Source organism: Diabrotica undecimpunctata, chromosome 2 (assembly GCF_040954645.1).
Source record: "Diabrotica undecimpunctata isolate CICGRU chromosome 2, icDiaUnde3, whole genome shotgun sequence".
Taxonomy (NCBI): domain Eukaryota; kingdom Metazoa; phylum Arthropoda; class Insecta; order Coleoptera; family Chrysomelidae; genus Diabrotica; species Diabrotica undecimpunctata.
The window spans coordinates 73,801,033-73,828,980 of NC_092804.1; the positions used below are offsets into that span (position 1 = coordinate 73,801,033).

General features: G+C 33.8%; 1 protein-coding gene across 5 annotated transcripts in view; it reads right to left on the bottom strand.

The window, feature by feature from the left end:
* Window positions 1-27,948, bottom strand: part of rut (adenylate cyclase rutabaga) — a 933,824-nt gene that overhangs the window by 46,266 nt on the left and 859,610 nt on the right. For 4 of the 5 annotated variants that reach the window (XM_072523105.1, XM_072523101.1, XM_072523102.1 and 1 more), the window contains 4 exons: window positions 22,290-22,546; window positions 15,025-15,265; window positions 4,518-4,899; window positions 2,602-2,907 (listed from right to left, as the gene is read on the bottom strand). In XM_072523105.1, coding sequence (XP_072379206.1) covers window positions 2,602-2,907; window positions 4,518-4,899; window positions 15,025-15,265; window positions 22,290-22,546 — 1,186 coding nt within the window. The remainder of the gene's footprint in view (window positions 1-2,601; window positions 2,908-4,517; window positions 4,900-15,024; window positions 15,266-22,289; window positions 22,547-27,948) is intronic. The other variant, XM_072523104.1, reaches the window with a different exon arrangement.

Consider the following 27,948-nt stretch of genomic DNA (forward strand, 5'->3'; position numbering starts at 1 on the left):
ATTACAAACGTGAGACGTAGACTACATTTAACAATTAATCCCATATAATTCAAATAATAAATAAAATATAATTTTTCTTTTATTTAATTTTGACTTTGGATTAACAAGCTAAAACAACTGCTTTAAAATCGCAACATCAGTAATCTTCTTCTTAGGTTTCTGTCGTCCATTTATGAACATAGGCCTCTTCTAACTCCTTCCATCGATCTCTATCTTGAGCAACATACTTCCAATTTGTTCCGGCTACTCTTTTTATATCATCTACCCATCTCATCTGTAGTTTTCCTTTTGGTCGTCAACCTTTGTAAAGTCTCCAATGTTGTATTGTGGCGTTCCAACGTTGGTCTTTTTGTCTAGCAGTGTGGCTTGTGAAGCTCCATTCGAGTTTGGCAATTGTTGTGATATCCTCGACTGTGGTTTTTGATCTTACCCAGTCGTTCCTTTTTTTATCTGACAGTCGTATACCAAAGATTTCTCTGTCCATTGTCCTTTCTGACATGTCTAGTTTATTCATATTTGCCTTAGTTAGTGTCCAGGTTTGACATCCATATGCCATGATAGGAAGGATACACTGGTTGAATACTTTGCTCCTCAAGTATTGAGGTATTTTGCGGTTCTTAAGTATCCAACTGAGTTTTCCAAACTCCTTCCCATGCCAGTCTTGCACTTCTAGTGATTTCCGCACTACGGTTCTCTTTTTCAAGTTTCATAATTTAGCCTGGGTAGATATATTTATGGACTTTATATATAGTTATACGTCTGGGGTCGTCTGTGTTTGTCATTGTTTTTGTTTTTGCCATATTCGTTTTAGGCCGACGGATTAGGAGTTGTCTGCGAGTTCCTCCATCATAATTTGTAGTTCCTCGAATGTGATTGTTATAATAACGATGTCGTCAGCGAAACTGAGGTGGTTTAACTTGTTGCCATTAACGTTGATGCCATAATATATGATGACCAATTTGTAGCTTTGACGACGTCTTCTACGGCTAGATTAAAAAGCTTTGGAGATATTACGTCGCCTTGTCTAACTCCTTTCTTAATGGGGATGGGATTTGTATTTTCGTCCAGTCATAATCACTTTCATCAAAAACATCGATAATTTATTACTAAAATTCATCGAAAATAAAGATCACTTCTTGCGAAAATAAAAGAGAGCTTTCTTTAAATAATGATCCAGAAATATCTTAATTATTAGCAATGATTTCTACATTGACGATATTTTGACTGGTTTCGATTTTGATTGATATTTTCCTTGTATAAATTTAGAAATCGAGGATATATTTTTCAATTAGCTTTTTACATTGTTAAATGGGTTTCAAATTGTTTTTCCATTATAACGGTATACGGTAACTTCGGAAGAACCAAATTTTCTTCGCATCGGTGACAACATTAAGGCCTTTGGTATTCTTCCAAAAAAAAAATCCGCATTGAAAAGACTAGAGCACTTTTTTACAACGTGAAAATATGACTCGACAGATATTACATCTTGTTGGCATTACTGTAATGAGTTGAAAACTTAACGCTCACTAAATCTCTATTAAATAATCTTCAAGTTTTAGAAATTTGGGTGTATAGAAGGCTACTACGCATAAGCTAGGTTGACAGAGTGACAAATGAAGAAGTATTACAACGTCTAAACAGGTAATCCGAAGTAGTGAAAATCGTAAAAATACGAAAATTGGAGTAGTATGTCTATCACGAATCGAAAAGAGAACAATATGGCTTCATAACCTAAGTGAGTGGTTTAATCAGTCTTTGTCGTCACTCTTCAGAGCTGCGGTGAATAAAATTATGATAACCAATATGATAGCCAACGTTCAGTAGCGGTCATAGTACGGAGAAAAGAAGAAAATAAACGGCTTCCAAAAAAAGGACGTTTATGGTTTTCCAACCGTAATTCCTCTGAGATTTGAGCAATGGTCTTGTATGTATTTTAAGAATTACCATTGTATTAAATGAGTTTAAAGAATTTTATTACTAATACTGTATTATATCGCATCTAGCCATACTTTCCATCATAAACAGCAATTCAGCTAAATATATTTTAATAAATAAATAAAGTATTTGAGATACTTTTCCTATTTGTCCAGCTTTCTGCTTATCCCACACAATATAAATCGGCACCTTTTGACAATTGCTCACTATTACTACTTATCGTGTTCTGTGATAAACATATCCAAATATATGTTATAATAGTTCTTACTTAACTTTTTCAGTTACGCTTTCTTTCTAGAAGAGGTGTACATTCCCAAACCTTCTTCAATGAGTCACCGATGGCCGATAAATTTTTATTCTTTACTATAAGTTTCTCGTATGTTTTGTATGTGTATAAAAAGAGCACAGGAATATAGTACTAAGTAAAACAACTGTAGTAGTAAATAAATATTGAATATAAATATATGTTTTATACAAAATGAAATAAAAAATTATCACACTAAGCAATACCTTCCTAATGTTAGAACCTTGTTATTTTTCAAAACCGCAAACAATTACAAAACAAAAACACATTCAAAACTTTACCAATTCCTGTTAAAGGACGCCACAGCGACAACGAGAATAATACCTTTAAACTAAATTTTTATATTACCAATAGTTTCTTACTGTTCGCATTATTCGAGGTTGTCCTTATATTATTTAGTTCTTCAACTCTTAGAGTACCAGGTTGCTTTCTGTCTATTAGGAAATACGTTGTCATGTCACCTTTTCCTTTTACTTTTACTTTCCCACGGCACTGGAACTCGTAAGGATAAGATCTCAATACATGAAATACTTCTTCGGTGACTTGAGTATGATTAGGTAAACCTGTGGAATCCATCCGACTTGCAACGTTGACTGTATTGCCCCAGATATCATATTGCGGTTTTCTGGCACCTATAACTCCAGCCACTACGGGTCCAATGTTAATACCTACAAATCAAGGTTTTGATTATTTTGAAATTTTTCAATTGAAAAGGATATATGCATCCAATTAGTATTAGTACAAAGCAGTACAAAAAATTTACAAATAAAAAAGTAAAAAAATGAATTTGAGATGTGGACTTTACGGAAACTCTAATGAGTGTCATGGACCGCTCAAACCACAAATGATGCAATTTTAAGAACCGCAGGTTGCCTCCGAGGCAACATGGGTTCTGCCAGGGTAAAAGTAAAGTGAATGCGATGACCGTAGTGCTTCTGGCGACACGGGAAATTGGGGCTGATCATCAATGGGTCATCCTGATTCTTTTTGAGTCCGAAATGCTTTTAAAACATTGCAGTGGGGTCACGTAATGAGCTCTTTGGAACTAAGGAACTGTTCTGGGTATCTGAGGAATGTGGTCACTGATTATCTTTCCGAGAGGAAGATTGTGGTGGAGAATGGTATGATAGTGGATGTAACGGCTGCGGTCCCGCAGGGCTCCATCCTGGGTCAGACGCTGTGGAACTTGGCATATGACGGGGTTTTAAACTGCGAATATGGGAAAGGTGTTACCCCCTTCGCATTCGCGAACGACATTGCGGCACGGGACAGGGGGAGGAACTCTTGCTTCGGATTACGCGTGCGTGTGTTCTCGTTGATGATTGGATGGGCGAGCATGATCTTTTTCTCGCGGAGGATAAGACGTTTTCTGTAGTACTCAGAGGCTCCAGAAAGAGAGACAGTGTTGCATTTGAGAGCGCGGGAGCGAGAGTGACGCCCAAAAAGTACGTTAAGTATCTGGGAGTTACTATCCACCAGGGTGGGAGTTGGGGGGAACATTTGAGGGGGTGATCCGCAGAGCTATTCAAAGAATGGCTTCGCTGAGGAGGATAGTGCCCAATATCGGTGAACTCAAATCCGAAAGAAGGGCGCTTCACGGTGTTGTTCTGTCGTCCTGTACGCGGCCCCAGTCTGGAGTGAAGCGGTAGAAATACCAACTTACAAGAGGCTCATGATACGCGTCGACACAACTAGTCTGCTGCGGGTAGCATGTGCCTACAGGATTGTCTCAGCTGCCGCTCTGTGGGTGATCACCGGCTGTGTTCCTTTACATGTGCTGGCAGGTGAAAGGGCCAGGATTCATTGTCGAATGAGGCGGAAAATTGGAGAGCGAGATATGACTGAGATAAGACTGGCTGAGAGATTGGTTTTAATTGGACAGAGGCAGCAAGAGTGAGAGGCAACACGTAATGTGGCATGGTGGACGAAGTCACTAATCTCGAACCTTCGAAGTTGGGTGGACTGTGGGCATAGGCAGCTGGATTATCTGACGCAAATGTTCAAAGGCGGTGCATATGATGTTGCAGTGTGAGCGTTGCTAAAAAATGTAACATTAACCAACTATTATGTTCATTTAGAAAGGATTCGACATAGTATAGTGATAATAGATTGACATTATATTGTAAAATATAAAATATTGGATAATTGAAATCTTTAAATTGACTAAGAAAGAACTTGTATTGTAATGTATATTGGATTATACAAAACAAACTTGTTTTTAGGTATATTTATTTCAGATTCTCCGTAATAAAATAACGAAATATAAAAAAATACTTACCAACTCTTAACATAAAGTTGTTGTAGGAATTTTCATTAATATTTAACAGTCTATCCCTCATGGCAAAAACGAACTCCACCAAGGTACTTAGATGAGTACCTGCAGTAGTTTCGTCATCGTCCAATATCCTTAGATCGGGCATGAGTCCAACTGCCGCCATATATGTAGATCCCACAGTTTTGATTTTATCGATAGCTTTAAATCTTTCTTCAGAAAGCAGATCATCGAAGTCAGCTATGATTTCGTTAAGTAGTCTCAGACATTCCACACCTTGGTTATTACCGTCTAGTTCGGTATAAAATTCATGGTAATTTGTTATTGAAGCGAATACCACCCCTACGCGGGAGTAGCTTTGATGGTAAAGTTCCTGCGATAGATTAGTCTGTAAGAAAAATGGTGAAGGGATGGGTATGAAACCTTGGATGTGCAGCCAACATCGTCAATCAGCGAAAAGTAATCCGATAAAAAGCGGAGTTGAACTATAGCGGGACCGGAAACTTTGCATTTTTCGAAATTGAATAAAATTAATTCAGAGAAAATGTATAATTTGGTACGAAATAAAAGAAAAGCCAATTCTACAAATATATTGTCCAGTAAGCATACAAAATGCACCAAGTTAAAAATATAATGATAATCTTGAATTCTTACATGAATAAAACGAATCCAGGAGCAGAAACGCTTGTAGGCCTTTGTATTGAAATCGTAAACATCAGCATGTTATCGCGATATCATGCTAATGTTTACTGCATACTGCGCAATCTTAATTTAATATTTAACGTCGTTCTGAGACTATTTTTATGTTTCCTTTTTATAGTAACTACTATATATTTTTTGGGAATAAACCATAATTATAATTATTTTTTTTATGTTTTAAGGTCTCAATTCTACTTTCTTTTTACATTTTGATTTCTGAGTTGGAAATAGAGCATCAAATATAAAATATTTTCAATTACTTGTATATTTCCACATTGTTAGGATGCAATAAATCTGATACTATTCAGTAGTGTAGTGAGTAGTGAACAGTGTAGTGTATGGAGGCTCTCATGAGACTAATACCTCGAAAGCCATGAAGAAGACGAAGAAGAGCATGTCGAAAGCTCGGCACAGTCACAATCGACACGGTTTAACCCGGAAACATAGTGAGTTTAATATTAATTCTTCCAATAATATTAATCTTAGTTTTAGGTTTAATTGTACTAACTGCGGAGACCTCTTCGAACATTTTATTCGCCTTTACGGGGAGGAATTTTACCAGCTCACTAGATCATAAAGCAATCTGCTGCTGAGCTAGAATCGTCTTCTTTGCGATTTAACAATCCTTAAAGCCTGTCGAGATCATAAGTCAGTAGTGTAGTGAGTAGTAAACAGTGTAGTATCTGGGGGCTCAGGAGACTGAGACCTCGCAAGGTGTCGAAAGCTCAGCATAGTGACAATCGACACAGTTGATCCCGGAAGCCTGCTGAGTTTAATATTAACTTTTGTAATAATAATAATCTTAGTTTTAGGCTTAATTACCTATACTAACCGCAGAAACCTCTCCAAAATTTATTTTTTTTATTAGCGAAATAATTATTAAAGAAATTTAAAAAAATTTAAAGCTTACACAAATGCGCATGTATAATTATTATTGTTATTTATAGATATAAATACAAAACAGTTAAAATAAAATAGTTTAACCATAATAAAGTTTCAAAAATTGTTAATAGATAACAGCACTTTTTTTGTTTAAATTGTAACCTCTATATAAGGTATACAGTACAGACGAATGAGGAGATACATAACCAGGTTTTGCTTTTGAATGAATACATGTATTACATCATGTGCAGCAGTTTATTAGTCAAGTTAAGAATGCCATCGATAAATCGCGAATTTTAGCGACGCTTTCAATAGAGAATTATAACGTGAACGTGCATGTTGATGTACAGAAAGTGAATATGATAAGTGGACGACAAGTTAATGAAACTGACTGAAAACAAACAGGACTTTAGCAAGTTAAATTGCTAAAAGATTTTTCCGCCGAAGAGTTCTCCAAGCAATTGCTGACTATCGGTAATGGCCGTACTTCTGTCGACAAATCGAATCGATTTTATTTCCGAATTTTTGACATTTCGCCTCAACAAAGGGCGAGCTCATTAATAAAGTGTTCTAACATCATTGCGCAGCACACTAATTACAATTGGTTGAGCGAACGAATAATTTTAGCGGCAAAGAACAAGGATATAGATGTGTTATTCCAAATTGTTAGTCCAATGTGTAATAAACAAAGACATCTGCTTGGCTTACCATCTCATAATTTAAAACTAAAGGTTGGCTCGGTTGTAATGATAATTAGAAATATAAACCAATTAAAACTATGTAACAGGACTGATTTTTTGGTGTGAAAACTCATAGGCAATATATACGCGACGATAATCAAAGGAAAACTTAAAGATAAAGAAGTTATCATTCCGAGAGTTCCGATGATGCTAATTAATATGCCATTTGAATTTACCTAATTAAACGTAAATTAACGTATCTTGAACCTAGATCGGAAATTCCGGACCCCCGACTCTTTCAAGATATCAAGCGGGATCTTATTTCTCAAGCATCGATGATTTTTCGCCAGTAAAACAAAACTCCCCGCCTTCATAACTTCTACCTAGCGGGCAATTGGTTGCGCTTAAAGACATCGGCCAAAGGCATTTGGCAAAAATTTAAACAACCACGTTTAATTCTGCTAGCGACAGCTTCCAATAGGAAAGCTTCCAATGCAAATAAATCATTTGATTTGTTTATTCCAATCGACGCTTTTGAGGCGCAATTCTTAAAGAAAAAGTGATTTATCCAAGGCAATTTAAAAAAAAACATTCAAATTTTGTTTATTCTCGTTCAAAGATTTTTAAATCCAAAACACTAAGTGCTTATAGGAACTTCCTGTTGAATATTTAAGATACATGAACTAAAAGTTACTTATACAGTATATAACTATCAAACTTGAGTACTTAGGACATGTGATGAGAGGGCAAAAATACGCATTATTACAACTTATTATGCAAGGCAAAATCCGAGGAAAGCGAAATGTGGAAAGACAAAGAATATCCTGGCTTAAAAACTTAAGGGAATGGTTTGAATGCAGTAGTGCAGAACTTTTTAGAGCGGCAGTCAACAGAGTCCGCATAGCCATGATGATTTCCAAACTTCGATAGAAGATGGACATTAAAGAAGAAGAAATACAGTATGGACCACAAAAATAGTACACCATTCGTCTTGCATTCGCCATGAAGAAAAACAAATCACTTGGAAGGCCAGTCCTTTAATGTTTGTGGACTGAATATAGGAAATAATTGCTTCTTTCATGGTCAATTGTACGAAGTATCTTGTCGTGTAGGCCAACCATTCACTTTATTTATTCTCCCGCCTGACAACACAACGAAAAATATAGTATATAAAAAGTCCTTGAAGAAAAGATTCGACACAATTGCAACCCATTCAGCAAATGGTTACTTTGTTAACACATGAATTAGCTCCTTTTTGAACTTAATTGGATATTAATAAAAAAATCCTTTTTTTGTATAAATTTCAAAAGCTGGAACTAAGAATAGAAGGATACCACATAAGAAAGACAGAGTTTTTGCGGCTAGCTTGATCATTGATAAAAAATTTCGATGCTTAGGCATCTAGCAAAATACAAGACGAGGACAAAACACTCTAAAGAAAATGAGGAGAACAAAGTTAAAAAAGGGATATTTTGTTCTTAATCAGGACAAACAACCGACCAATCTTTTAAATACATGTTATACCAAGAGGAACTTCCGCATATTTTATAGTTTAATGAAATATTTTTGAAAAAAAATTAACTTAAATTGATGGTTTCTAAGCTAAATGGCGTTTATATGATTTTATCCAATCCACAACTGGGAAATATAGGTACATCTCGTGTGGGATATCCGCACTAAAGGGCGGAGCTGGCTACCAAAATTACGATCTTGTAGATGCATGGCTTTTTATGCCCATAATGTTTATAAATCTAAAATAATGTATTGGATGTATTTTTCCCAAAACCTAATGTATTGGTATAATCCAATTAGTGTACCCACGTTTTAAAATAATAGCGAGCGAGTATAATTTGGTGCATTTTCTGAACTATACTGTTCATTTTTAACATTAAATTTAAACATGCCATATAATTTTATTTCAAGAGAGCCAAATGCAAGGTCTGCAAATTAATGCGTATTACTACATGTAGTGGTCCTGGACACCATTAGTGTTATCTAGTTATGAAAGATCTATACTTTTTAAATTTTTACGAAAAAACATGTATACTATTAGTATGTTACTTGGCATAGTCAAAATATATATACCATAATAATAATAAGGAAACTGTGTTTAAAGAAATAAAAATCAATATGGTCCAATGAAAAGTTACATTAGCCCTTTTTTTGAAAATGTAACAAAAATGTAACATTTTCATTTTAGGCCATAAGTGAGTTCTAGGCGACTTGTGGCGCATTATGTTCACTTTTTGTACTTATAATATAAAACTACTGCTAGATGTCAATAGTTGGTTTCTGTCTTTATTATTAGCGATATCTGATAACTCACAACTGGCATCATTTGTCACCTGTTGTATTTTTGAGAAGGTTCTCGACTTTTTTCACAAATTTTTAATTTTATATAAGAAATTTGTTTTCTTTGCGGTTTTGGTGACTGTTTTATATTATGCAATTATCCTATAAATAGACAGGCGTACGTTTTCGTTTTTTTTTGACGTGACAACGTCTTAAATTAGGTTGTGGCTCGGAGTCACTCATGAAAAAGTGTAACGCCCGCTCACGTCTGTTACGATGAGTCACCGACCGAGAGAGAGGCCCGCCGGACCAGCGAATGCCTTGCGTTTCTCTCCCACTCAAACATGATCGGTCCGCTGCGCGCGCAGCACTAGAGAATTAGGCGCGTTGAATCGGTGCGTGCTTGTGTCTCTGGGAAAAGACGTTGTCACGTAAAATCTTCGCCCGTAAAACCGACTTTACAGGCAACCGATTTTTTTTGTTTAGTGAACTATCAAAAAACCTCGTAAAACATAAGTAACAAATTTGTTACATTACTACACATAGGGTGAGTAAAGTTTTTTTTTTCAAATGTAGATTTTTGATTTTTTTATCTCTAAAAAAGGGGCGAATGGTGTCCATAATAAAAAGATTATCTAATAAAAAATAAGAACCTGTATCTGAAAAAAGAATCTACAAAAAGACATCAGTAGCTGACGACTTGTGCTATGATGAGATAGACCACGTTCCTCAAGCAATGTCTGCGTGAATGAGGGGAAGATATCATTTTCCTAAAATTTAAAGAAGGGTGGGGAGTTTATGATACGAGAGTACTCTCATGAACTCAGAGATAAGAGATTTGAACTTTGTTTTGAGAAATCGTTTCATACCTTAGAAAATGCATATATCATCAGTGATAACAAGGTTTGTGGTATTCTTATCATTGTGACATATTTGTAACAAATTCAAATTTGGTACCTAGCGATAAATTAAAGGTAAAATATCTATGTCATACATTTTTACATAATTCTAGAAGGGCACTAATAGGAAGAAAACAATGTTCACATTTTTATTTTGGTTTGGAAAGAAAAGGGTCAGGGTTGCATTTTTGAGAGGACGCAATTTTATTTTTTTTATGTGTAGGGGTAATTAGTATAAGCTTAGGTTCAAGTTTTTGTAGTCGCCACCCTTGTCTCCCGGGCGATATCTTGGAAAAGGGATGCAAAGAGTTTTTGCGATGTATCTCGTAAGTTATAGACAATTATCGCAGACATTATTTGTAGAAAATTAAATTCTCTACAACTGTATTCTTCGGCTAATGGATTAAGTCCACAGTCAAAAGAAACTAACAGCACACACACAACTGTGTTCTTCTTACTCTTTATTATAAAATGGAAAATAAATAAGTTACAAACAAAAATAACTAAATATTTTTGAAATGAAATTTGAAATAATTTTTTTTGCGACTCCTTATAGAATTTATAGACTATAACTTTTTCTTGCTCATTTTACAATAAAATCTCATTAGAGCGATATTATAGAAAACTTTTCAAGGAATAATTTTCATGTACAAATTTGTTTAATTTCAGTAATATTTCCAGGTTTTCCAACTTCGAAGTTGACAGAGTTTTTGAATACTCGTAAGAAAACGTAAAAGCTAACCTTTAGGGTTAGTTTTTTATTATATAATTTTCATTCATATAATTTATCATTTTATTAACATTTCTATGGTATTCTTAATAACATTTCTGTTATTAATAATTTATTATGGACCCTTTCCCCTACCATAAAACTTAGAATAGCATTGGTTCTTACAATAATTTTAACCCCTCTACGTATATTTTATTATTTACATATCTAATGTAACAAAGAAAGACCTAAAAATGATCTGATTTTACCGTAAATCGCCGCGAATTAATTTGTATTGATAATGGAATAGTAGCTTCGGAAATTTTAAATTTTCATCGCGCCATTGAAATATGAGAAGGATTGGTAAGTAACATCATAGGATCTGATTTTCAACGACTGTCATTCCATCGCAAACATAAGATTATTCCCTTTAGTGCTATAATAAGTACTATTGAAGTCGAAAAATCTCCTGTCGTCGTCAATTCCTTACTTTTATTTCAACGGATGTGTATTGTGGGAGAAACAGCCGGTGATATCAAACAATATCTGGCATACGAATTAGCACCTTTTCCATTGGCATCTTAGTTTAATACCTTTACAGTACAAAGAACAGTAGAAAGATCCTCTAATAACAGTCACAGAGGTCATATTGTTATCGATGGTGGTTACTTGTTACATAAAGTGGTTTGGGATCGGAATTCGTCTTTGAACAACATTCTTGAGAAGTATGTTGGGTATGCACAGGTACAAAGACACTATGGACTCTCTGCAAGGATAATATTTGATAGCTACTCCGAAAACTCTGATATCGCAGGAACAAAGTCGTGGGAATACTTGCGTCGCACGAAAAAGCACTTATCGACGGATAAATTTTAATAAGACCATCGTACTAGTTGACAATAATATACCAACTGAGTTGCTGAAGATAACATAAAAATACTAGTGAAACTTTTTAATGCAATATATAACACTGGAGTGATTCCCGCAGAGTGGCGTACGTTCATCTTTGTTGCAGTACCGAAAAACACAATGCACATTGCAATGCTAATGAGCCGCACTCCTAATAATTAGATTTTCTTAAGAATACTTCAGATCAGATGGGAACTAGGGAGGCACTTTTTGCGCTATATATCCTATTACAAAAATGCCGTGGTAAAAAAAAGATGTATATGCATGCTTCCTTGACTTCGAAGAGGCATTCGATAAAGTAGGGCATGTAAAATTAATGCAGTTGCTAAAAAATAAAGGAATAGATAACAAAGATACTTGTGTCATTAAAAATCTGTACTGGAATCAAACTGCTATCGTAAAAATTGGAGACAACTACACCGACAAAATCTCCATACAACAAGGACTCAGACAAGGTTGCATTTTGTCCCCAACATTGTTCAATGTTTACTCTGACCAGCTATTTAAAAAGGCGCTCTAGAGATAGCCATATGGAATAAAAATCAAGGAGGAACTACTTAATGTAATTAGATACGCGGACGATATAGGAATTCTGTTAGAAAATCTGGAATGTCTCCAAATTCTGCTTGATCGTATTCACGAAGTAGGAGAGGAAATGGGCATTAAAATCAACTCAAACAAAACCAAATTTTTAGTCTTTAATCGTAACCACCTCCAAATGCAGAGCTCCAATAAAATGGAGTCCAAGTTGAAAAAGTTCACAAAATGATATAAATGGGAACTGTCATAACAGACCAACTAGATCCATACATAGAAATAAAACGAAGAATAGCAATGACTAAAACTATTTTTATGAAAATGAAGACATACCTTTGCAACTATTGTCCCAATTTACTTAAATGATACAATACTGTTTTCCGATTACCACAGAAGCTGCAAAACTTAATGAACAAAATAACGGGAACAAGTAGAACATAAATATGGACTGGATATAAACACTAACAAAACCAAGCTAATGATCATCAGCAAGGAAAACATAACTGGAGCAAATCTGTATGTGAACCAAATGAGAATTGAACGTGTCACACAGTACAACTACTTGGGAACTATAATCAATGAGTCGTGGGACAACACCCAAGAGATTAAATGTCGCATCGGAAAGGCAAAAAGTGCAATCTTGACTATAAGCTCTGTGTTCAAGAGCCATGACCTCACCTTAGAAAAAAAAATAAGGCTCCTTAAATGTTACGTGTACTCAGTGCTTCTATACGGAGTAGAAACATAGGCATTGAATGTGGAAACTCTATCAAAACTTCAGGTTTTTGAGCTATGGTTACACAAAAGGATCCTGAAGATACCATGGACAGACAAAGTCACCAATGAAGAAGTACTGCAGAGGATGAACACAACCGCGGATTTGGTCAACATCGTGAAGGACCGTACGCTGCAGTACTTGGGAAATATATTGAGAAATCAAGGCAGATACGAGCGACTCCAATGCATTTTGCAAGGTAAAATTGAAGTAAAAAGGATCCCAGGACGAAGAAGAATATCCTGGCTTGCTAACCTGAGAGCATGGTATAGAAAGACCTCAACACAGCTATTCCGTCTAGCAACCAACAAAGTCATCATAGCCAGAATGATCGCCAACGTTCGGAACGGACAGGCACCCTAATAAGAAGAATCCCAATTTAGAACTAAGACAAAGAAGTGATATATATATATTTGGTCTGTACTTTTCTATTGAGCAGAAGTGTGGACACTAAAAGTATCCACTCAGATATAAAATGCAGGAATGGACTCAGATATGGAATGCAGGACAATTATTCCATATGACAGAAGATATAGAAACCTTCGCCATGGTGATCGTCAACATTAGATAACTCTGATATGGCACGTGAAGAAGAAGACCACCGTATCAACATTATTCCAAAGATAAAGTTCTTTGTAATAAAACGGATAAAACAAACTTAACAGACCTTCTCAAAACTGCTCTATCAGAGGTGGGTTCCGTCATCCGTTCTGCGCTTGCTGCATCCCAATCCTATGATTTTGTGACTATCGTAGCAGAGGATATGGACATTCTTGTCATGCTCACGGCATTCGGAATAAAGCAGTCCAGTGTATATTTTTTAAAACCTTCAAAAGTATGTAAGTCGGATTAATTGTACTTTCCTTCAAGTTTTATATAGGGCGACGGCACTGCAAAGAATTTGCTGTTTCTCCATATTTTTTCAGGATGCGATACAACATCAGCGTCTTACAAGATTGGCGAAATTAAATTTATCGAACTTTTATAGAAGCGTCCTTCGAATTAGCTAGCGGAACAGCATTATTTCTCATTGAGAAAGTCGAGCCATCTTTGCTTACTGTCGTTGGCGAACGTTGTTTCGTCTCCTTATATGGTGGAAATAAAGATGATTTTCTGTACAGCATGAGATACAAACAATTTACGAAGACAGTGACCAAAAATACATTAAACTTAACATCGCTTCCTTCGACAAAAGATGCAGCCAAGTTCCACAGTCTCCGAACTAAACGTTCAAAACTCCAGCACCCCCGAACTTCTGAAACTAATGTTCTTCATATGCAAGGGAAACTGTGGGAGTATGTGTAGTTGCCGAAAAACAGGCTTCAAATGCATGGAAATATCAGAATTAATCGAAGAAAATAAATTCAAAGACGAATTACTCACCACGATTGCAATTCTAACTTTTGTTATTTCGCAAACATTCACCTCCGATACTGAACCACAGCCTAGACCATCAAAGAAAATGAAAAAACAATAGTTGAAAAATAACTTTTTAAATATTTAATTATGTTCACCATTATCTCGCCTGAAAATTGATAGATTGGGCCTGCTGGGGATACCACGTAAAAAAAGCATCTACAGATTCTACCTCATTGGTGGTGGGAAAAAGGATTGATAATAAATTAATAGTATTATAGAAATGTTAAGACAATGATAAATTATTATTACATTATATGTAATATTTTTTATATTGAAAGTAGAGTTCCAGTAGCTGACATGAACTTTACTATCAAATGATCCTTGCAAAAAAGTATACACCTTTCATTAGTATATTGTCAGGATTAATACAATATGTCTGCTGATAAAAAATTAATATTCTAATTATTCTATTTTTTTTTGTTGATATATCAACTATTGCAAATATGAAGATGTTCATTTTATATGACATCTTAACAGTTTTAACTGTGACAGCATAATGTATTAATGACGACAAAATATTCTATTTGACCAAATTAAATTACATTATTATAAAAAATAACATAAAATGCAAAGTTTTCGATCTCATCGTTCTACCCCTAACAAAAAAATACAAGAACGACGAGAAGAAAGCAATCATTTCCACAATATATAAACATAAATGTTGCCTACACGAACACAAGTAAGTGAGACGTGAACGGCTACTACTTCTTACCATATTATTTCTAAATTGGTTATCCAAAAAATGAGTAGCTACATGAGCAGGGAGCAAGTTAAAGAGAATTCTTTTATTGGAGTGTTGAAGGGCATCCATTTCTCTCTTCTCTTCATTGGCTTGGATCTGCCAGAGAAAGTCGAGCCTTGCAGTCCATTCTACTTGTCTGCCATGAAGGAGAACAGCTAACACGAACATTAATACTTCAACGACACTTATCACGTGAAGTGGGATGATAGAGCTAGAAATGATTAAAAAAATTAATTTAATAAAGATAAGAACTACACGCATTAACAGACAATTTAAATTTCTAGATTTGTCATACACGAGAAACCATCATTTTCGGAAAAAAATTATAAAACTCTTACGCAATGAAAATTACCCAAAAACTGTTGCTTAACAGACATTAGGTAATATATTTAATACAGATCCATCGAAAAAAATTATAATTAAAGTAGGTTGTGGATTTTAAACCTAAATAACCATAGTTGAAATTTTAGCCATTTTACAAATCATAAACGCAAGTGCGTGACATTTATAACATATAACATACTCATGATACTATAACAAACAAGGTATGCTCACTTGCCGTTCTAATTTTAATCGACTTTGCGCATGACGTCATAGCGAGACAAAGCCAAGGGACTTGTGTGGATCTTATTTTAACGATGCATCACATGGCAACGTTGTTCCATTACTGTAATGAACAACTTCGAAACTTAAACAATTAACGGTAAGTATACCTCGATGCCATATCTTGCACTAAGAAGTCATAACAAGTTACTTTCTGTGAAAATGTGGTTTGAAAATTAATTAGTAATTTGTAAAATTAATTAAAGAAATATATGAATCTTCGATTTGATTGTGTGTATTACAAACAAAATATAAAAGACCGGTAAAATGTAAATAATTTGAAATATAAGGAAAAGCAGGTCATACTTCACACTTTATGAATATCATTTAGACATTTATTTTACAATCTTCGTGATTTTTCTCTTGCGGATATTATAATTATCTTTAATATTTTTATTTAGAATTAGTATTTTAAAATACATTTTACATATAAAAAAAAGTAATTTTACATCTTAGCAACATTTATATATTTTGCAGCTTCTGTTAGGTTTTTTAAATAATTTTTAGTTATTTTTAATTTGTTGCCATTATAACTACTAAAAATATGTTCCAGTTCACTACATTTAGTTACAAATTCCAGTGTTGGTTTGAGTAAACCACCCTCAGAAACGTGGTTTACCCAATTAAACGATTTATCGTTAGCGTCCGGAATATATCCAAGTATTTCTTTTTTTTTTGTAACTTAAATGCAATGAAACCGGCTAAATTTTCCAATCCATCCCATTTCAGGTCTTTTATATTTGAATTAATAAAATCTTGATGACTGTCAATTAAATCTTCAGGGTTAATTTCTGTATCACCACTAGGAATGTTTAGCGAGGAAACGATCTCTTCAGTGACAATTTCATAATTAATTATACTATTAGTAGTAATATTCCATTATAGTTTTTTTTAAACAATAGTCAGCTTCTGTAAAATGTTTTGATCATATTCTCGCGGTTTCTACATTAAATTTGTCTCGCTGAAAACACTTGAAGACCCATACTTTACGCATTTGTTTGTCTCTAGGAAACACAAAAAACGACACTTCGAAAAAGATTTACTTTTTTTATTATAATTGTTTAAACAACCCACCACTGCGCAACACATTATGGCAACCAAATAATTAGTCTTTATAAAGAAGCTACAGGTAGTCGAGAGGAAGTTGTGTACGAAATATAAATTAGGTGATATTAACAGAGTAAACTGAATGTTTTCACCACAAAATTTATATACCAATATAATATACAAAGTCTTTACTACATCAATGAATAAATAAAAATCTCATTCACTACGTTTTGAAGCACACAGGATAGCAACAGATAGAGCATTTAACTTGGCATCATTAAAGTTGTCTCGGGTTTACGTCACAGGTGTGCGAGAGAGATGCAAGAACATGCGCGTTGACTTATCTTGTTAGTTATAGCAAAGAATATAGACGCTTATAGCGTCTATATTCTATATAGTATCTTTGGTTATAGTATCATGTAACATACTCAGGATGCAACATGGAACCTATGAATAAATAATTGCGTCCAAAGTAGGGACTAATCCCATTTTCGTTGTTATTTACATTTGAATAAATTTAGATATAGGTAATGACGTGTAACTATGTAAAATTAAATAAAATACATTAAAATATATTAAATTATTGACTTAACACATAATGTTACCTGTTTAACATTAAAATATCGGGATCATGTTAATCACTTGTCAAATTCATGTTAGACATTGTAGCTAGTAATGTGACGTCACTTCTGTAATTTATCCGCTACATGTAAAAATACCAACATTTTTTTATAGGTTCCATCTTGTGTATATTACATTCTTGAAATTTTTATTAAAGCAATAATTTAGGTTATATAAATTCCAATTTGTGCAAGTGGATAAAATCCCAACCTGCGTTATTTTATTCGCAAAGACTACTCTAATTAGGGTTTTTTTCGACACACTGTTCGAACACGGCGCTCTTTGACATCATACAAAAATAAATTGAATGACACAATGTGTATTTTAGTATTAGGGATTACATAATATGTGACCCATACAAAGCAAACTTAATAGAAGTTTGGCTAAAATAAACAAGTAGATTGTTATTTAAATTAAGAGTATTTGTTGGTATCTCTGTTATATTTAATTTTTTTTTTAAGTTCTAAACACAAGTTTAGACGTAATACTTTCATAGCTTTACCATTTAATTATATGGAATAATATATAAAATTAAAACTTGTCAAACTTTTCTATTACCTGCATATTAAATAGATATTAAAAAAGAAGAAATAAAGCATAGATGTTTTCAAGTGTACCATAATCTACGCCAAATAAAAACAATAAAAAAAATCTTAGCCGAAAAGTATTTGTGACATTGTCTCTTAGGTGTCAGTTCTTTTGCGAAATGATGAATATTACAGAAAATTCAGGAATTATGCTTTCTACCTATGCTCCTTCTCCCATATACCTTTCCTTCGCATAGTTGTTGTTATGTTCATTTTTTAATACCCCCATATCGCACGGGTACCTGCAAGACCAAATCCAGCAGTTAAATGTTTTTAACCGAGAGTTACACGTTCTGTAACGATTCAAAGAAAAATTTGTAAAAATTTTATTTCACGTAGTTCAAATTCAATTTAATTCCTAAAGAAGTAACTTTTGAGCGACCCTGTATAAGGCTTATAAATTTGAACGTTAGTTAGTTAATCTTTAACATTTGAATCCCGAACGGAGAGAGGTATTATGATTGCTCTTAATTGCTCCTTTTTAAACAGTTTTCGCTGCGATAATTGCATTTAACAGATAAGCACAATTTGTCTGTTTACAAATTGCCAAATGCTCTGGCACATTCCTATTAATTCGACCAATCTCCTACTAGATAGAATTAATTGATCATGAGATTGCGGATAGGGAGAATTCTTACCGACAAAAATCATACATGTGTGGAAATGAGATTATTACCGATCAAGCTTTCAAACGAGCCAGTAGTTCGGCATTATTTCGCCAGATGCTAAGGGTTTGAGCGCTTGATCTCTTAAGAGTCATGCACTATGTTTCACATCTATATAGCACCACTGGTCTTATGATCATCATCATCATCCAGCCCCATTTTCATATCCATTGTTGGATATAGGCCTCCTCCAAACGTCTCCAGTTCTCTCTATCTCTAACTGCTGCAATCCAGTTTGTTTCTATTCTCCTTAGGTCGTCGGTCCATCGGGTGGGTGGTCTGCCTCGACTTCGCTTGTCGGCTCTTGGTCTCCACTCCAATAATTTCTTCGTCCATCTTCCGTCTTCCATTCTAGCAACATGTCCAGCCCACCTCCACTTTTGCTTATTGATTCGCAGTATAATATCGTCTACGCCAGTTCGTCGGCGTATCTCCTCATTTCTCACGCGATCTTTCAAGGTCAGGCCCAGCATTGATCTCTCCATTCGCCTTTGTGTTACCCTCAGTTTTTCGGCAGTAGCTTTCGTTAAAGTTAGGGTCTCTGCTCCGTAGGTCAAGACTGGTAAGATGCATTGGTTAAATGCTTTTCAGGTGAATTGGGGTATTTGTTTTAAAAATGTGTCTCATCCTTCCATATGCCGCCCATATATTATGATGGTGTTATGATGGTGGTCTTATGATGGTGTTCTATATATTAAGCTTTAGCTTTCTGGACAAGGACCGCAATTTAACCAGTTTGTATACCTGCTATTCGATTACCGTTCAGTATTCTAGTCGCTATCTCTTGACCAATCTTATTAGTATCGCTGATCGTGCTACCAAGGTATTTAAACTCCTTGACATTTTCAAAAATATCATTATCAATTGTTATTAGATTCGTGCATCGACTAATCGTGTTTGTTCGTGAGACTTTAAGAAACTTTGTCTTTTGAATAATTAAGATTAATTCAACCTGTCTAACCGCTCTCCCGAGCTCTTTATACTTTACCTTTATTTCCTTGCAATTTCTCCTCAATATATTTATGTCGTTAGCATACACCAAAACAGAGTGTTTCCTCCTAAACGTGTTTCACCTGGTACTTGTTGTACATTACGTAGTACCAATTCCATAAGAAGGTTCAATTTAAGATTAGTTTTTGCAAACCGCTTTCAAATGTAAAAGTGGAAGTATACTCGAACTGTTCCTATATGTCTATTATACTCACATCTTTTTTTCTAATATTTGTCGAATAATATTATTATGCTCTTCGGCATAAGGTAGTCATCTTTTAACAAGATATAAGAAAGTATCTTGTAACTCGTACACAGCATAGCAGATATATGCCACGGTAATTAGGATACTTTATTGTGTTGCCTTTCTTGTACAACGGAACCAATACTGCCTATAAGTATTTTTCAGGAATTTCTTTCTATTCCTATATTTAGAAAATTAGGTTATATATGGTTTCTGAGAGTTTAATTTCACCCTTTTTAATCAGTTCCGCTGGTATTCCATCGTAGCCAGAAGCCTTATTGTTTTTCAGCTTTTGGATACTTTTACAAACTTCGTCTACTTCGTCTAATATTGGCGGTATCCACCCCCACTTCCACTGTTTCTTAATCTGTTTGGTTCTCTATTTGACTATTTAGGAAAATTAAAAGCTCTTCAAAATGTTCTTTCCATCGCTCTATTATTTTTGGTTACCTGTTAATGTTCCCATGTTGGTCTTTAATTAAGATTGTTCGAGCTTTATACCCAACTTCTCCGTATTTCTTGAAAGAAAGTCTTTGCTTTGTTGTACTTTTCTTCTAATCTTGTTTTCGTAGCTCTCTCCTTTCTTTCGTTTTATGGTGTTTCTGGCAGCAAGCTTTTCTTTTTGATATTTATATTTATATACATTGGGGTTATCTAACCACTTCACTCTTCATTCTTGTCCATTCGTCAATTAATTTGTCCACTAAATTCGTCGTCAAACCATTGCTTGCTCTTTAGTCTTTTTCTTTTTCCCAAAGTTTCCAAGGCAGCATTCTTGATGCTTATTGCAATTTTATCCTATCTGCCACCCACGCTGTCAGTGCTATCATGGTTTTCTAACGCTATGAATCTATTTTCCAGTTCTACTTGCTACTGTCTTTTTTACTGTACTACTACTATTTCTGCATTTTTTAGCTTGTCTAAGTTTGGTTTCTCTTTCGTCAGAACTTGTGAGATACATTTTTTTAGCCTTTGGTTAATTTTTGCAAAGACAAAATAATAGTGCGTATCTCCATCCGCACCCGATAACTTATTATACCTATCTAATATGCCACTATTGTGCATATTACCGATAGGGAAATCCACTAGGAAACTAAGTTCCTGTAGCTGGCTGTATACCATGTATCACAAAAAAATTTTATTTCAAAATTTTTAGTAAAAGGTATAAATAAAATACCCAAACGTGCTATATCACAAATACAGAACGTTTTCGGAATGTAAATTCCATCATCAGTGTAACAAAGTGCACATGTTATGAGCCACTAAAATATATGGGTGAAAAATCTTTAAATGTTATAAATTTACAAATATGTTACATTATATACTATTAAAAATTAAGATGTTTAAGTTACCGTTGGAATTGGTAACATGGCAACGTATGGCTCTACATCGGTTACTTGGTCCTGAGACAAAGTGTCTTCGAGGACCTGTTGATAACCATTTACATTCCGAAAACGTTCTGTATTTGTAATATAGCCCGTTTGGGTATTTTATTTATACCTTTTACTAAAAATTTTGAAATAAAAATTTTTTCAAAATGGTCAATTTGATTTTTGTTCGTTCCATTAGGTGACATCCACATTTGTTGGTGTATAGCTTTATGGATATTTGCTGTTGGCATATTATTATTGGTTTTACTAAATACAAGACTTTTTGTTTTTGATGTGTTAATTGCTCGAATTCTGTTTTCGCTGGTTTCTGTCAATGTCTTCTCTGTCACTCAGTTCTGAAGTTCACTCTCGCCCTCTATCAGGGTTATGATGTATTCGGCGTAACGAATATTATTGGGTTTAATTCCACTAGTATTAGTACCTTCCCTGTTCTGCAGTGATGTTCCGATGACGTATTCTGAGACAGCACCCATTCCTGCCTAACACCCCTTTCTATATTAAAATACTTTGATTTTCGTGACTCACGTCATCTTCTATTAGGTCATTTTCTGTGAATATGTTTCAGATAATAGTAATACCTCTTTCGTCTAGTAATACTTTATTATTCATTTCAATAGTTTATGTGCTCGATTAACAAAATTCTTTTTCATGAACGATTAATCCTGATTTGCTTAGATTGAACGATACTTGCATTTAAAATATGCGCTCAACAAAGTCTTAATAGCTTTGATAGTCTTCAGAGCCTGATATTGATAGGTACTTCGATAAGAATAAACTGAAAGAATAGAAAGTCAAAAAATATAACATTTTTATGTTATCTACTATACTTAATGGGAATAAATTACAATTTTAATTGAAAATACATTGTATTTGACAGTCTGACCTCCACCTCAGAATCGTTTGTATTTTTAATAATAAAAATAAGCTTATTTCTATTTATTTCTGATGTAACCCACTAAGTATATTTATCGTTTAGAAAGCATGTTTATGTATTTAAATATCTGAATTAAAAAGAGCTACATTTTAATAATTTTAACATTAATTAATTAATAATTTCGTTAATAATATTTAATACCAAATGATTTACCTTACTCTAATATCATAGCAACAGAACAACTCAATATGAGACAGTTCAATGTGGAGGATATAAACCGTAGACATGATGACGAGTAACGTAGCCTTAAGTAAAATCGGAAGTCTTAAAAATATAGCCACAGCCAAATATCCAAGGGCACAAGAGAGGACGATGTATTGCGGTAATGGGCAAGCCCTATGGTCCCTACCATCCAGGGTGATGTTAACAGTCGTATGAGGTATGCAATTGGTGTCAGGCAGGCATGTGAACTAAAATATAATAAACGTATTAACAGCAGTTAAACCATTATATGTAAATATTTTGTTAAGGCATTATATTATTAGGATGTCTATTTGTAATTAACTGACGTACAATTGTTAATTTTAATTATTCTTATTCAATATTATGTCTTCTTGTTTCAAGAAGAATACAGTAATTTTAATTTTGACTTACAGAATGACTTTTTAAACAAAAAAAACCATAAGTAACAAAGATATGTACCTTTCTTTTTAAATACAAAAACAGTTTTTTGATAACATGTAAGGTAATACTAAAAAATCTTAATTGTATGGCCAGTGGCCATATTATGAATATTGGACAAAAATTTTTTAATCTGCCTTAGACAAAATCGTAGACAAAATCTGCTGAGACAAACTATACGATTCATGCATTGAGAGTCAAAGCAACCAGAGAACCTTTCAAAGGTATAAGTTATGTCCGATCAAATCAAATAACCCATCAATCCTCCAACTAAACAAGGCGAAAAAAATTCTCAGACCATTATGATGATTTTTCTAGTTCCGGAATAGATTACTGTAGTTCACCTATTGAAAACAAAAAAAACAAAAAATGAAGCAGAAACTAATGTGATAAACTATATACGACAATAACTGAAAGGGTAATTTGGAAAAATAACAAGCAGAATAGGAGGCAATAAAGAAGGAGAGTATTCTTCAAACGATTTCAAGAAATTTTAAATAGAAAAATAAATAATAGTCGAATATGCCTATCCTTATTCTCTGCAAAAGAATGGTCTATCAGAAAGGATGAATAGTATCCACCTGAACAAATACAAAATATTGATGTTGGAATTACGATTACCAATAGATTTGGAGGAAGAAGATCCGCTACTACAGCATTAGGAAACCATATACTGTACCAGCAAAAAATACATTTGGCCATGCTGATTTGTTAAAATTGAAGGTATCTGGGAGTAAATCATGGTTATCATAATAAAAACAGGAAAATTAGAATCCAAAGCTACCGAAATGATAATGTTTGACATAGTGTATAAAATAAACTAATTTGCGCAAGGGTGTAAAATTTTATGGGAATAACTATTCCTTTATTATAATTGCCGTACAGAGCAAACTAAGATAAATTTTAAAGTTAATGCTGACTGGCTCATACGCAACATCCTTGAAGAGTATGTTTTACCTCATGTCGATTGTATTCGCTAGAATAATTTTGTGCTAATGCATGATAATTTCCGAGTTCATGCTCGGTTGAGACCTCTTAGGTTGAGTTGCAGGGTGGTTAAGCGCCCACTCATATTGAACCTGACCTAATCGAGTTCATGCAGCAAAAACAGTAATACAGGATCTTGAAGATGTCCCAGTTGCAGAGCTTGGGTGACAAAACAAATAATCCTGACGCAAATCTCACAGAACTTTATGGGACAAGCTGAAATAAAATACAGCACGAAATATAGCACGAAAGCTATCTCCTTACTAAATTGCGCACTTAAAAATTGTGCACAAAATCAAATTCAGCTATTATTCATCAAATATTTAATGAACGTCATGCATCAGAGGAAGCGGTTTATCATAAGAGCTAGAAGAAGAAATAATAAGTATTATTTATCAGTGTAAAGTGTTATTGTGTCGCGTTGTTATTATATTTAAAATTAATGAATGAAATGTTTAACCAAAAACAAGTGATTTGAATAATTCCTCCAAGAATTTATTATAATTGTTAAATCTGTAATTCGTTTGAATATTAATATTCTAAAACACTCCAGGAAACAAGATTTATTAATATAAATCAGAAGATGGCGAACACTGCCTGAGGAAAGATCTTTTGGAGATAGTTTGCCGACCAGGTTTCACTATGAGCTGGAGCGCCGCTGAGTAGTAGTGTGGACATATAGAACATGTTTTCTGAAATGAACGTGAATAGTCTATATAAAGAGGTGGGATAACTTGGGATGCAGTAAATATTGCCAACTAGAAGATCCTAATATAAAACAGAAGATAGACAACTAAAAAAGAAAAAATGAATGCATTATTAAAATACTGATGATAAAATATAATTAACCTGTATTCTAGTGATCTAATCATAGATACGAAATGCAAATGTGGTTTAAAAATCATGCAGTTAAATAGACTCAAAAAGAGAACCTACACAACTTATTCTGCACATTATAAATAATACTAACTACCCAAAACTTAAAACCGTAAAGGACCCCGGCACTTTTGTGACGAGGTTTGGCACAAAATAAAATACACACAAAATAAATTTGGAAACGTGCCGTCCCATATATGCAATATACGGTATATTTATCTCAATAAACACAAATATGGTATTGGAATGACATATTTCTTAATGTTTCCCTGTAAAAAAGTCATTTATCTCACATTCGTGTTTATTAAGATTCAGATGCCGTATATTTAATGCGTGGGGCGGTACGTTTCCAAATTTATGATTTTGAAAAATGGTATAAAAACCGATACTTTCAAGCTCTGTAACTCTTGTAACTCCGTAACTTGGGTCTTGGGGCACTAAGAACTTTTGATTAGCATGACCAAACTGCAAAACTCTCTGCAAAACTTCAGTCAATTAACTGAAACTACTTTTTCATAAGTAAATAAAAAAATTCACCAGGGATATTTGCACGAATACGACAACCGATGAGGATGAGAGATGAGTTTTGTGTCACGTTTCAAGGAGATCATTATGAACATTTTTTGTAGCTTTAAGCCTATTTAAAAATTTATTAGTGGTACTTTCTATTATTGTTCTGGTTTAATGTTATTGTATTAGACAGTTTTTGACAACATACACTCATGGACAAAAATATCGAATATTTTGGAATTTTTTTTGTAGTCACCATTATTTCAAAATAATTTTAGATTACTGATGATACTCATATAGAGGCTGATTTATTCAACTGTTATGAAATATTTTGACGTTTATTATGACGTTTATTTAGCGTTTAATGTCATTCGTACATTTTATCATAAAAAACCTTCTTCCCGTAAAGGAAAAATCATACTAATTCGGTTATTTTTAGTTTAATTTATTAATTTTAATTAAATATTGTTTTGATTTAACAGGTAACAGTCAAGTTTAAAACAATTATGCCACCAATTCGACACTGCGATGAAGCCCAAGTAGAACAAATTGTAATTTTGTACGAGGAAGGATATGCTCAAAAAGATATCGCATAACGGCTCAGGAGAAGTCAATCTACAGTTTCGAATAGTTTAAAAAGATATCGCGAAACAGGATATTTTATACGAAGGCCTGGTCAAGGACACCCAAGGGGTACAAAAGCAATTGATGACCGATTTTTGGTTCTTAATTCTACACGAAATCGTTGATTGATATCCATGTACCTCAGAAATGAGCTATTAAATGTTTGACAAGTTAATGTGAGTTCAGATACAGTTAAACAAAGATTAAAAGAAACAACCTTAAAGCCCAGACGCCCCGGCAAAGTTCCACGTCTTCTCCAAAATCATAAATCTTGTCGTTTAGAATTTGCAAGAACACATATTCAGTGAAATATCTAACTAAAAATGTTCTTTTCACCGATGAGACCAGAATTATATTATGAAAGCCAGATGGTCAAAATTACGTCTACAGAAGAGTTGGACAACGATTCGCCAGCTGCAATCTCGTCCAAACCGTTAGTTTTGGAGGTGGTGGCATAATTCTTTGGGAAGATATTAGTTGGGAGGTACGCACCGCATTTGTGGAAGTGATTGGACGGATGACTGGTGACACTTACGTTTAAAATATCCTGCAAGATCATGTTTTGTCATATGTTAGTTACATTGGATATGAAAGGTTCATGTTAATGCACGATAATGCTCGATCACATGCCGCTGCCATAGTGAGTAATTATCTTGATGAGGTCTAAATTCGAAGATTATATTGGCCACCGTTTAGCCCGGATTTAAATCCAATAGAGCCCATGTGGGATTACCTAAAACGCCGCATACGACAAAGAAATATCGTTCCAAATACGATAGACCAGCTCCGACTTGCTGCACAGGATAAATGGAATGCAATTTCCCAAGGATATGTCCAAAATTTACTTGCAAGCATGCCGAGAAGGATACAAGTAGTAATAAGAGCTAGAAGGGGAATACTCGTTACTGATTATGCACTTCGTTCAGTTAAAAAAATTTGTTTAAGTAATTTAAATTAGCATTTAAGTTTGGAGTAAAATAACCTAATTTATTTAATATTAAGCATTTATTTTTTTTGCAATTTTCTTCCCATAAAAATTTAAAATTGTTCATTAAACATTGTTAAAATAAACTCTATTTCACAATAAACGACTTGATTGACCAAAATTTATTTTGAAAAAACAAAAATTTGCAAATTCCATAATATTCGATATTTTTGTCCATGAGTGTATTAATTAGAGAAATGAAAAATACGCGTTAATTTGTTTTATTATTTTTGCATAAAAACGGCGCCTCATATGAAAAAAAAAGAAGACAGATTTTTTGTCACAAATTAAACGAAGAATTCAAAAATGATTTTTAAATTGCATAATCTCAGTGACGTACCATTTTTTCTTTAAACCAAATTGAGACCATTACATGTATGCGCGCCAATGATGAATATAAAATTCTTAATTAATATGGAAAAAACGCGCACTACCTCTTAAAACTCATCAAATTTCATTTGCATGTCTCAATCGGTTTCAGAACAATAAATAAATCATTAGTTCGTAAGAGAAATTTCAACGACCCGTACAGCGGAAAACAAAGCATTCGCGGACATAAGTTTATATAGCAAACTGTCATTATTTTTTTATGCAAAATCATTGCCTGAAGATTATTTTACTTATTTATTAACACCCTATAAATTATATAAATACGTATTATTCAAATGGACCAAAAACCGATATTTGAACCTCTGTACCTGAAAGCCAATTGATTTCTGAGTCTTGGAAGAACTTTTGACCAGCATGACCAAAGCAATTCTCTGCAAAATTTCAGCCAATTTAACTGAAACCACTTTTACATAAAAAAGTGCCGGGGTCCTTTATACTTTATGGGTCAGCTCCAGTATTTTTATAGCCCAGGATGTTGTTTTAAAGTAAATTAAATCATTTTCATGTCTGGCTTCCAATAATTATTTCTTTTTATACATTGGCCACGTACTGCTTTTAAAGAATATAATAAAAAATATGTTCTTTTTAATAGAACTATAAATAACATATCTTCTATAATTAAGAATTTTTCAATAATATAGAAAATATGCAACATGTGTTAATAATAGTATTAAATCTTAGTGGTTGATATAAAGTTATTATTTATTAGTATTTATTATAAAGTTATTTATTAATATTGCCTTATTGCCTCAAAATAAATATTGTTTGATAAGTCTTTGGGTGTTAAGGTGTTTCCCAAGTGTGCTTTTACTAATTTCA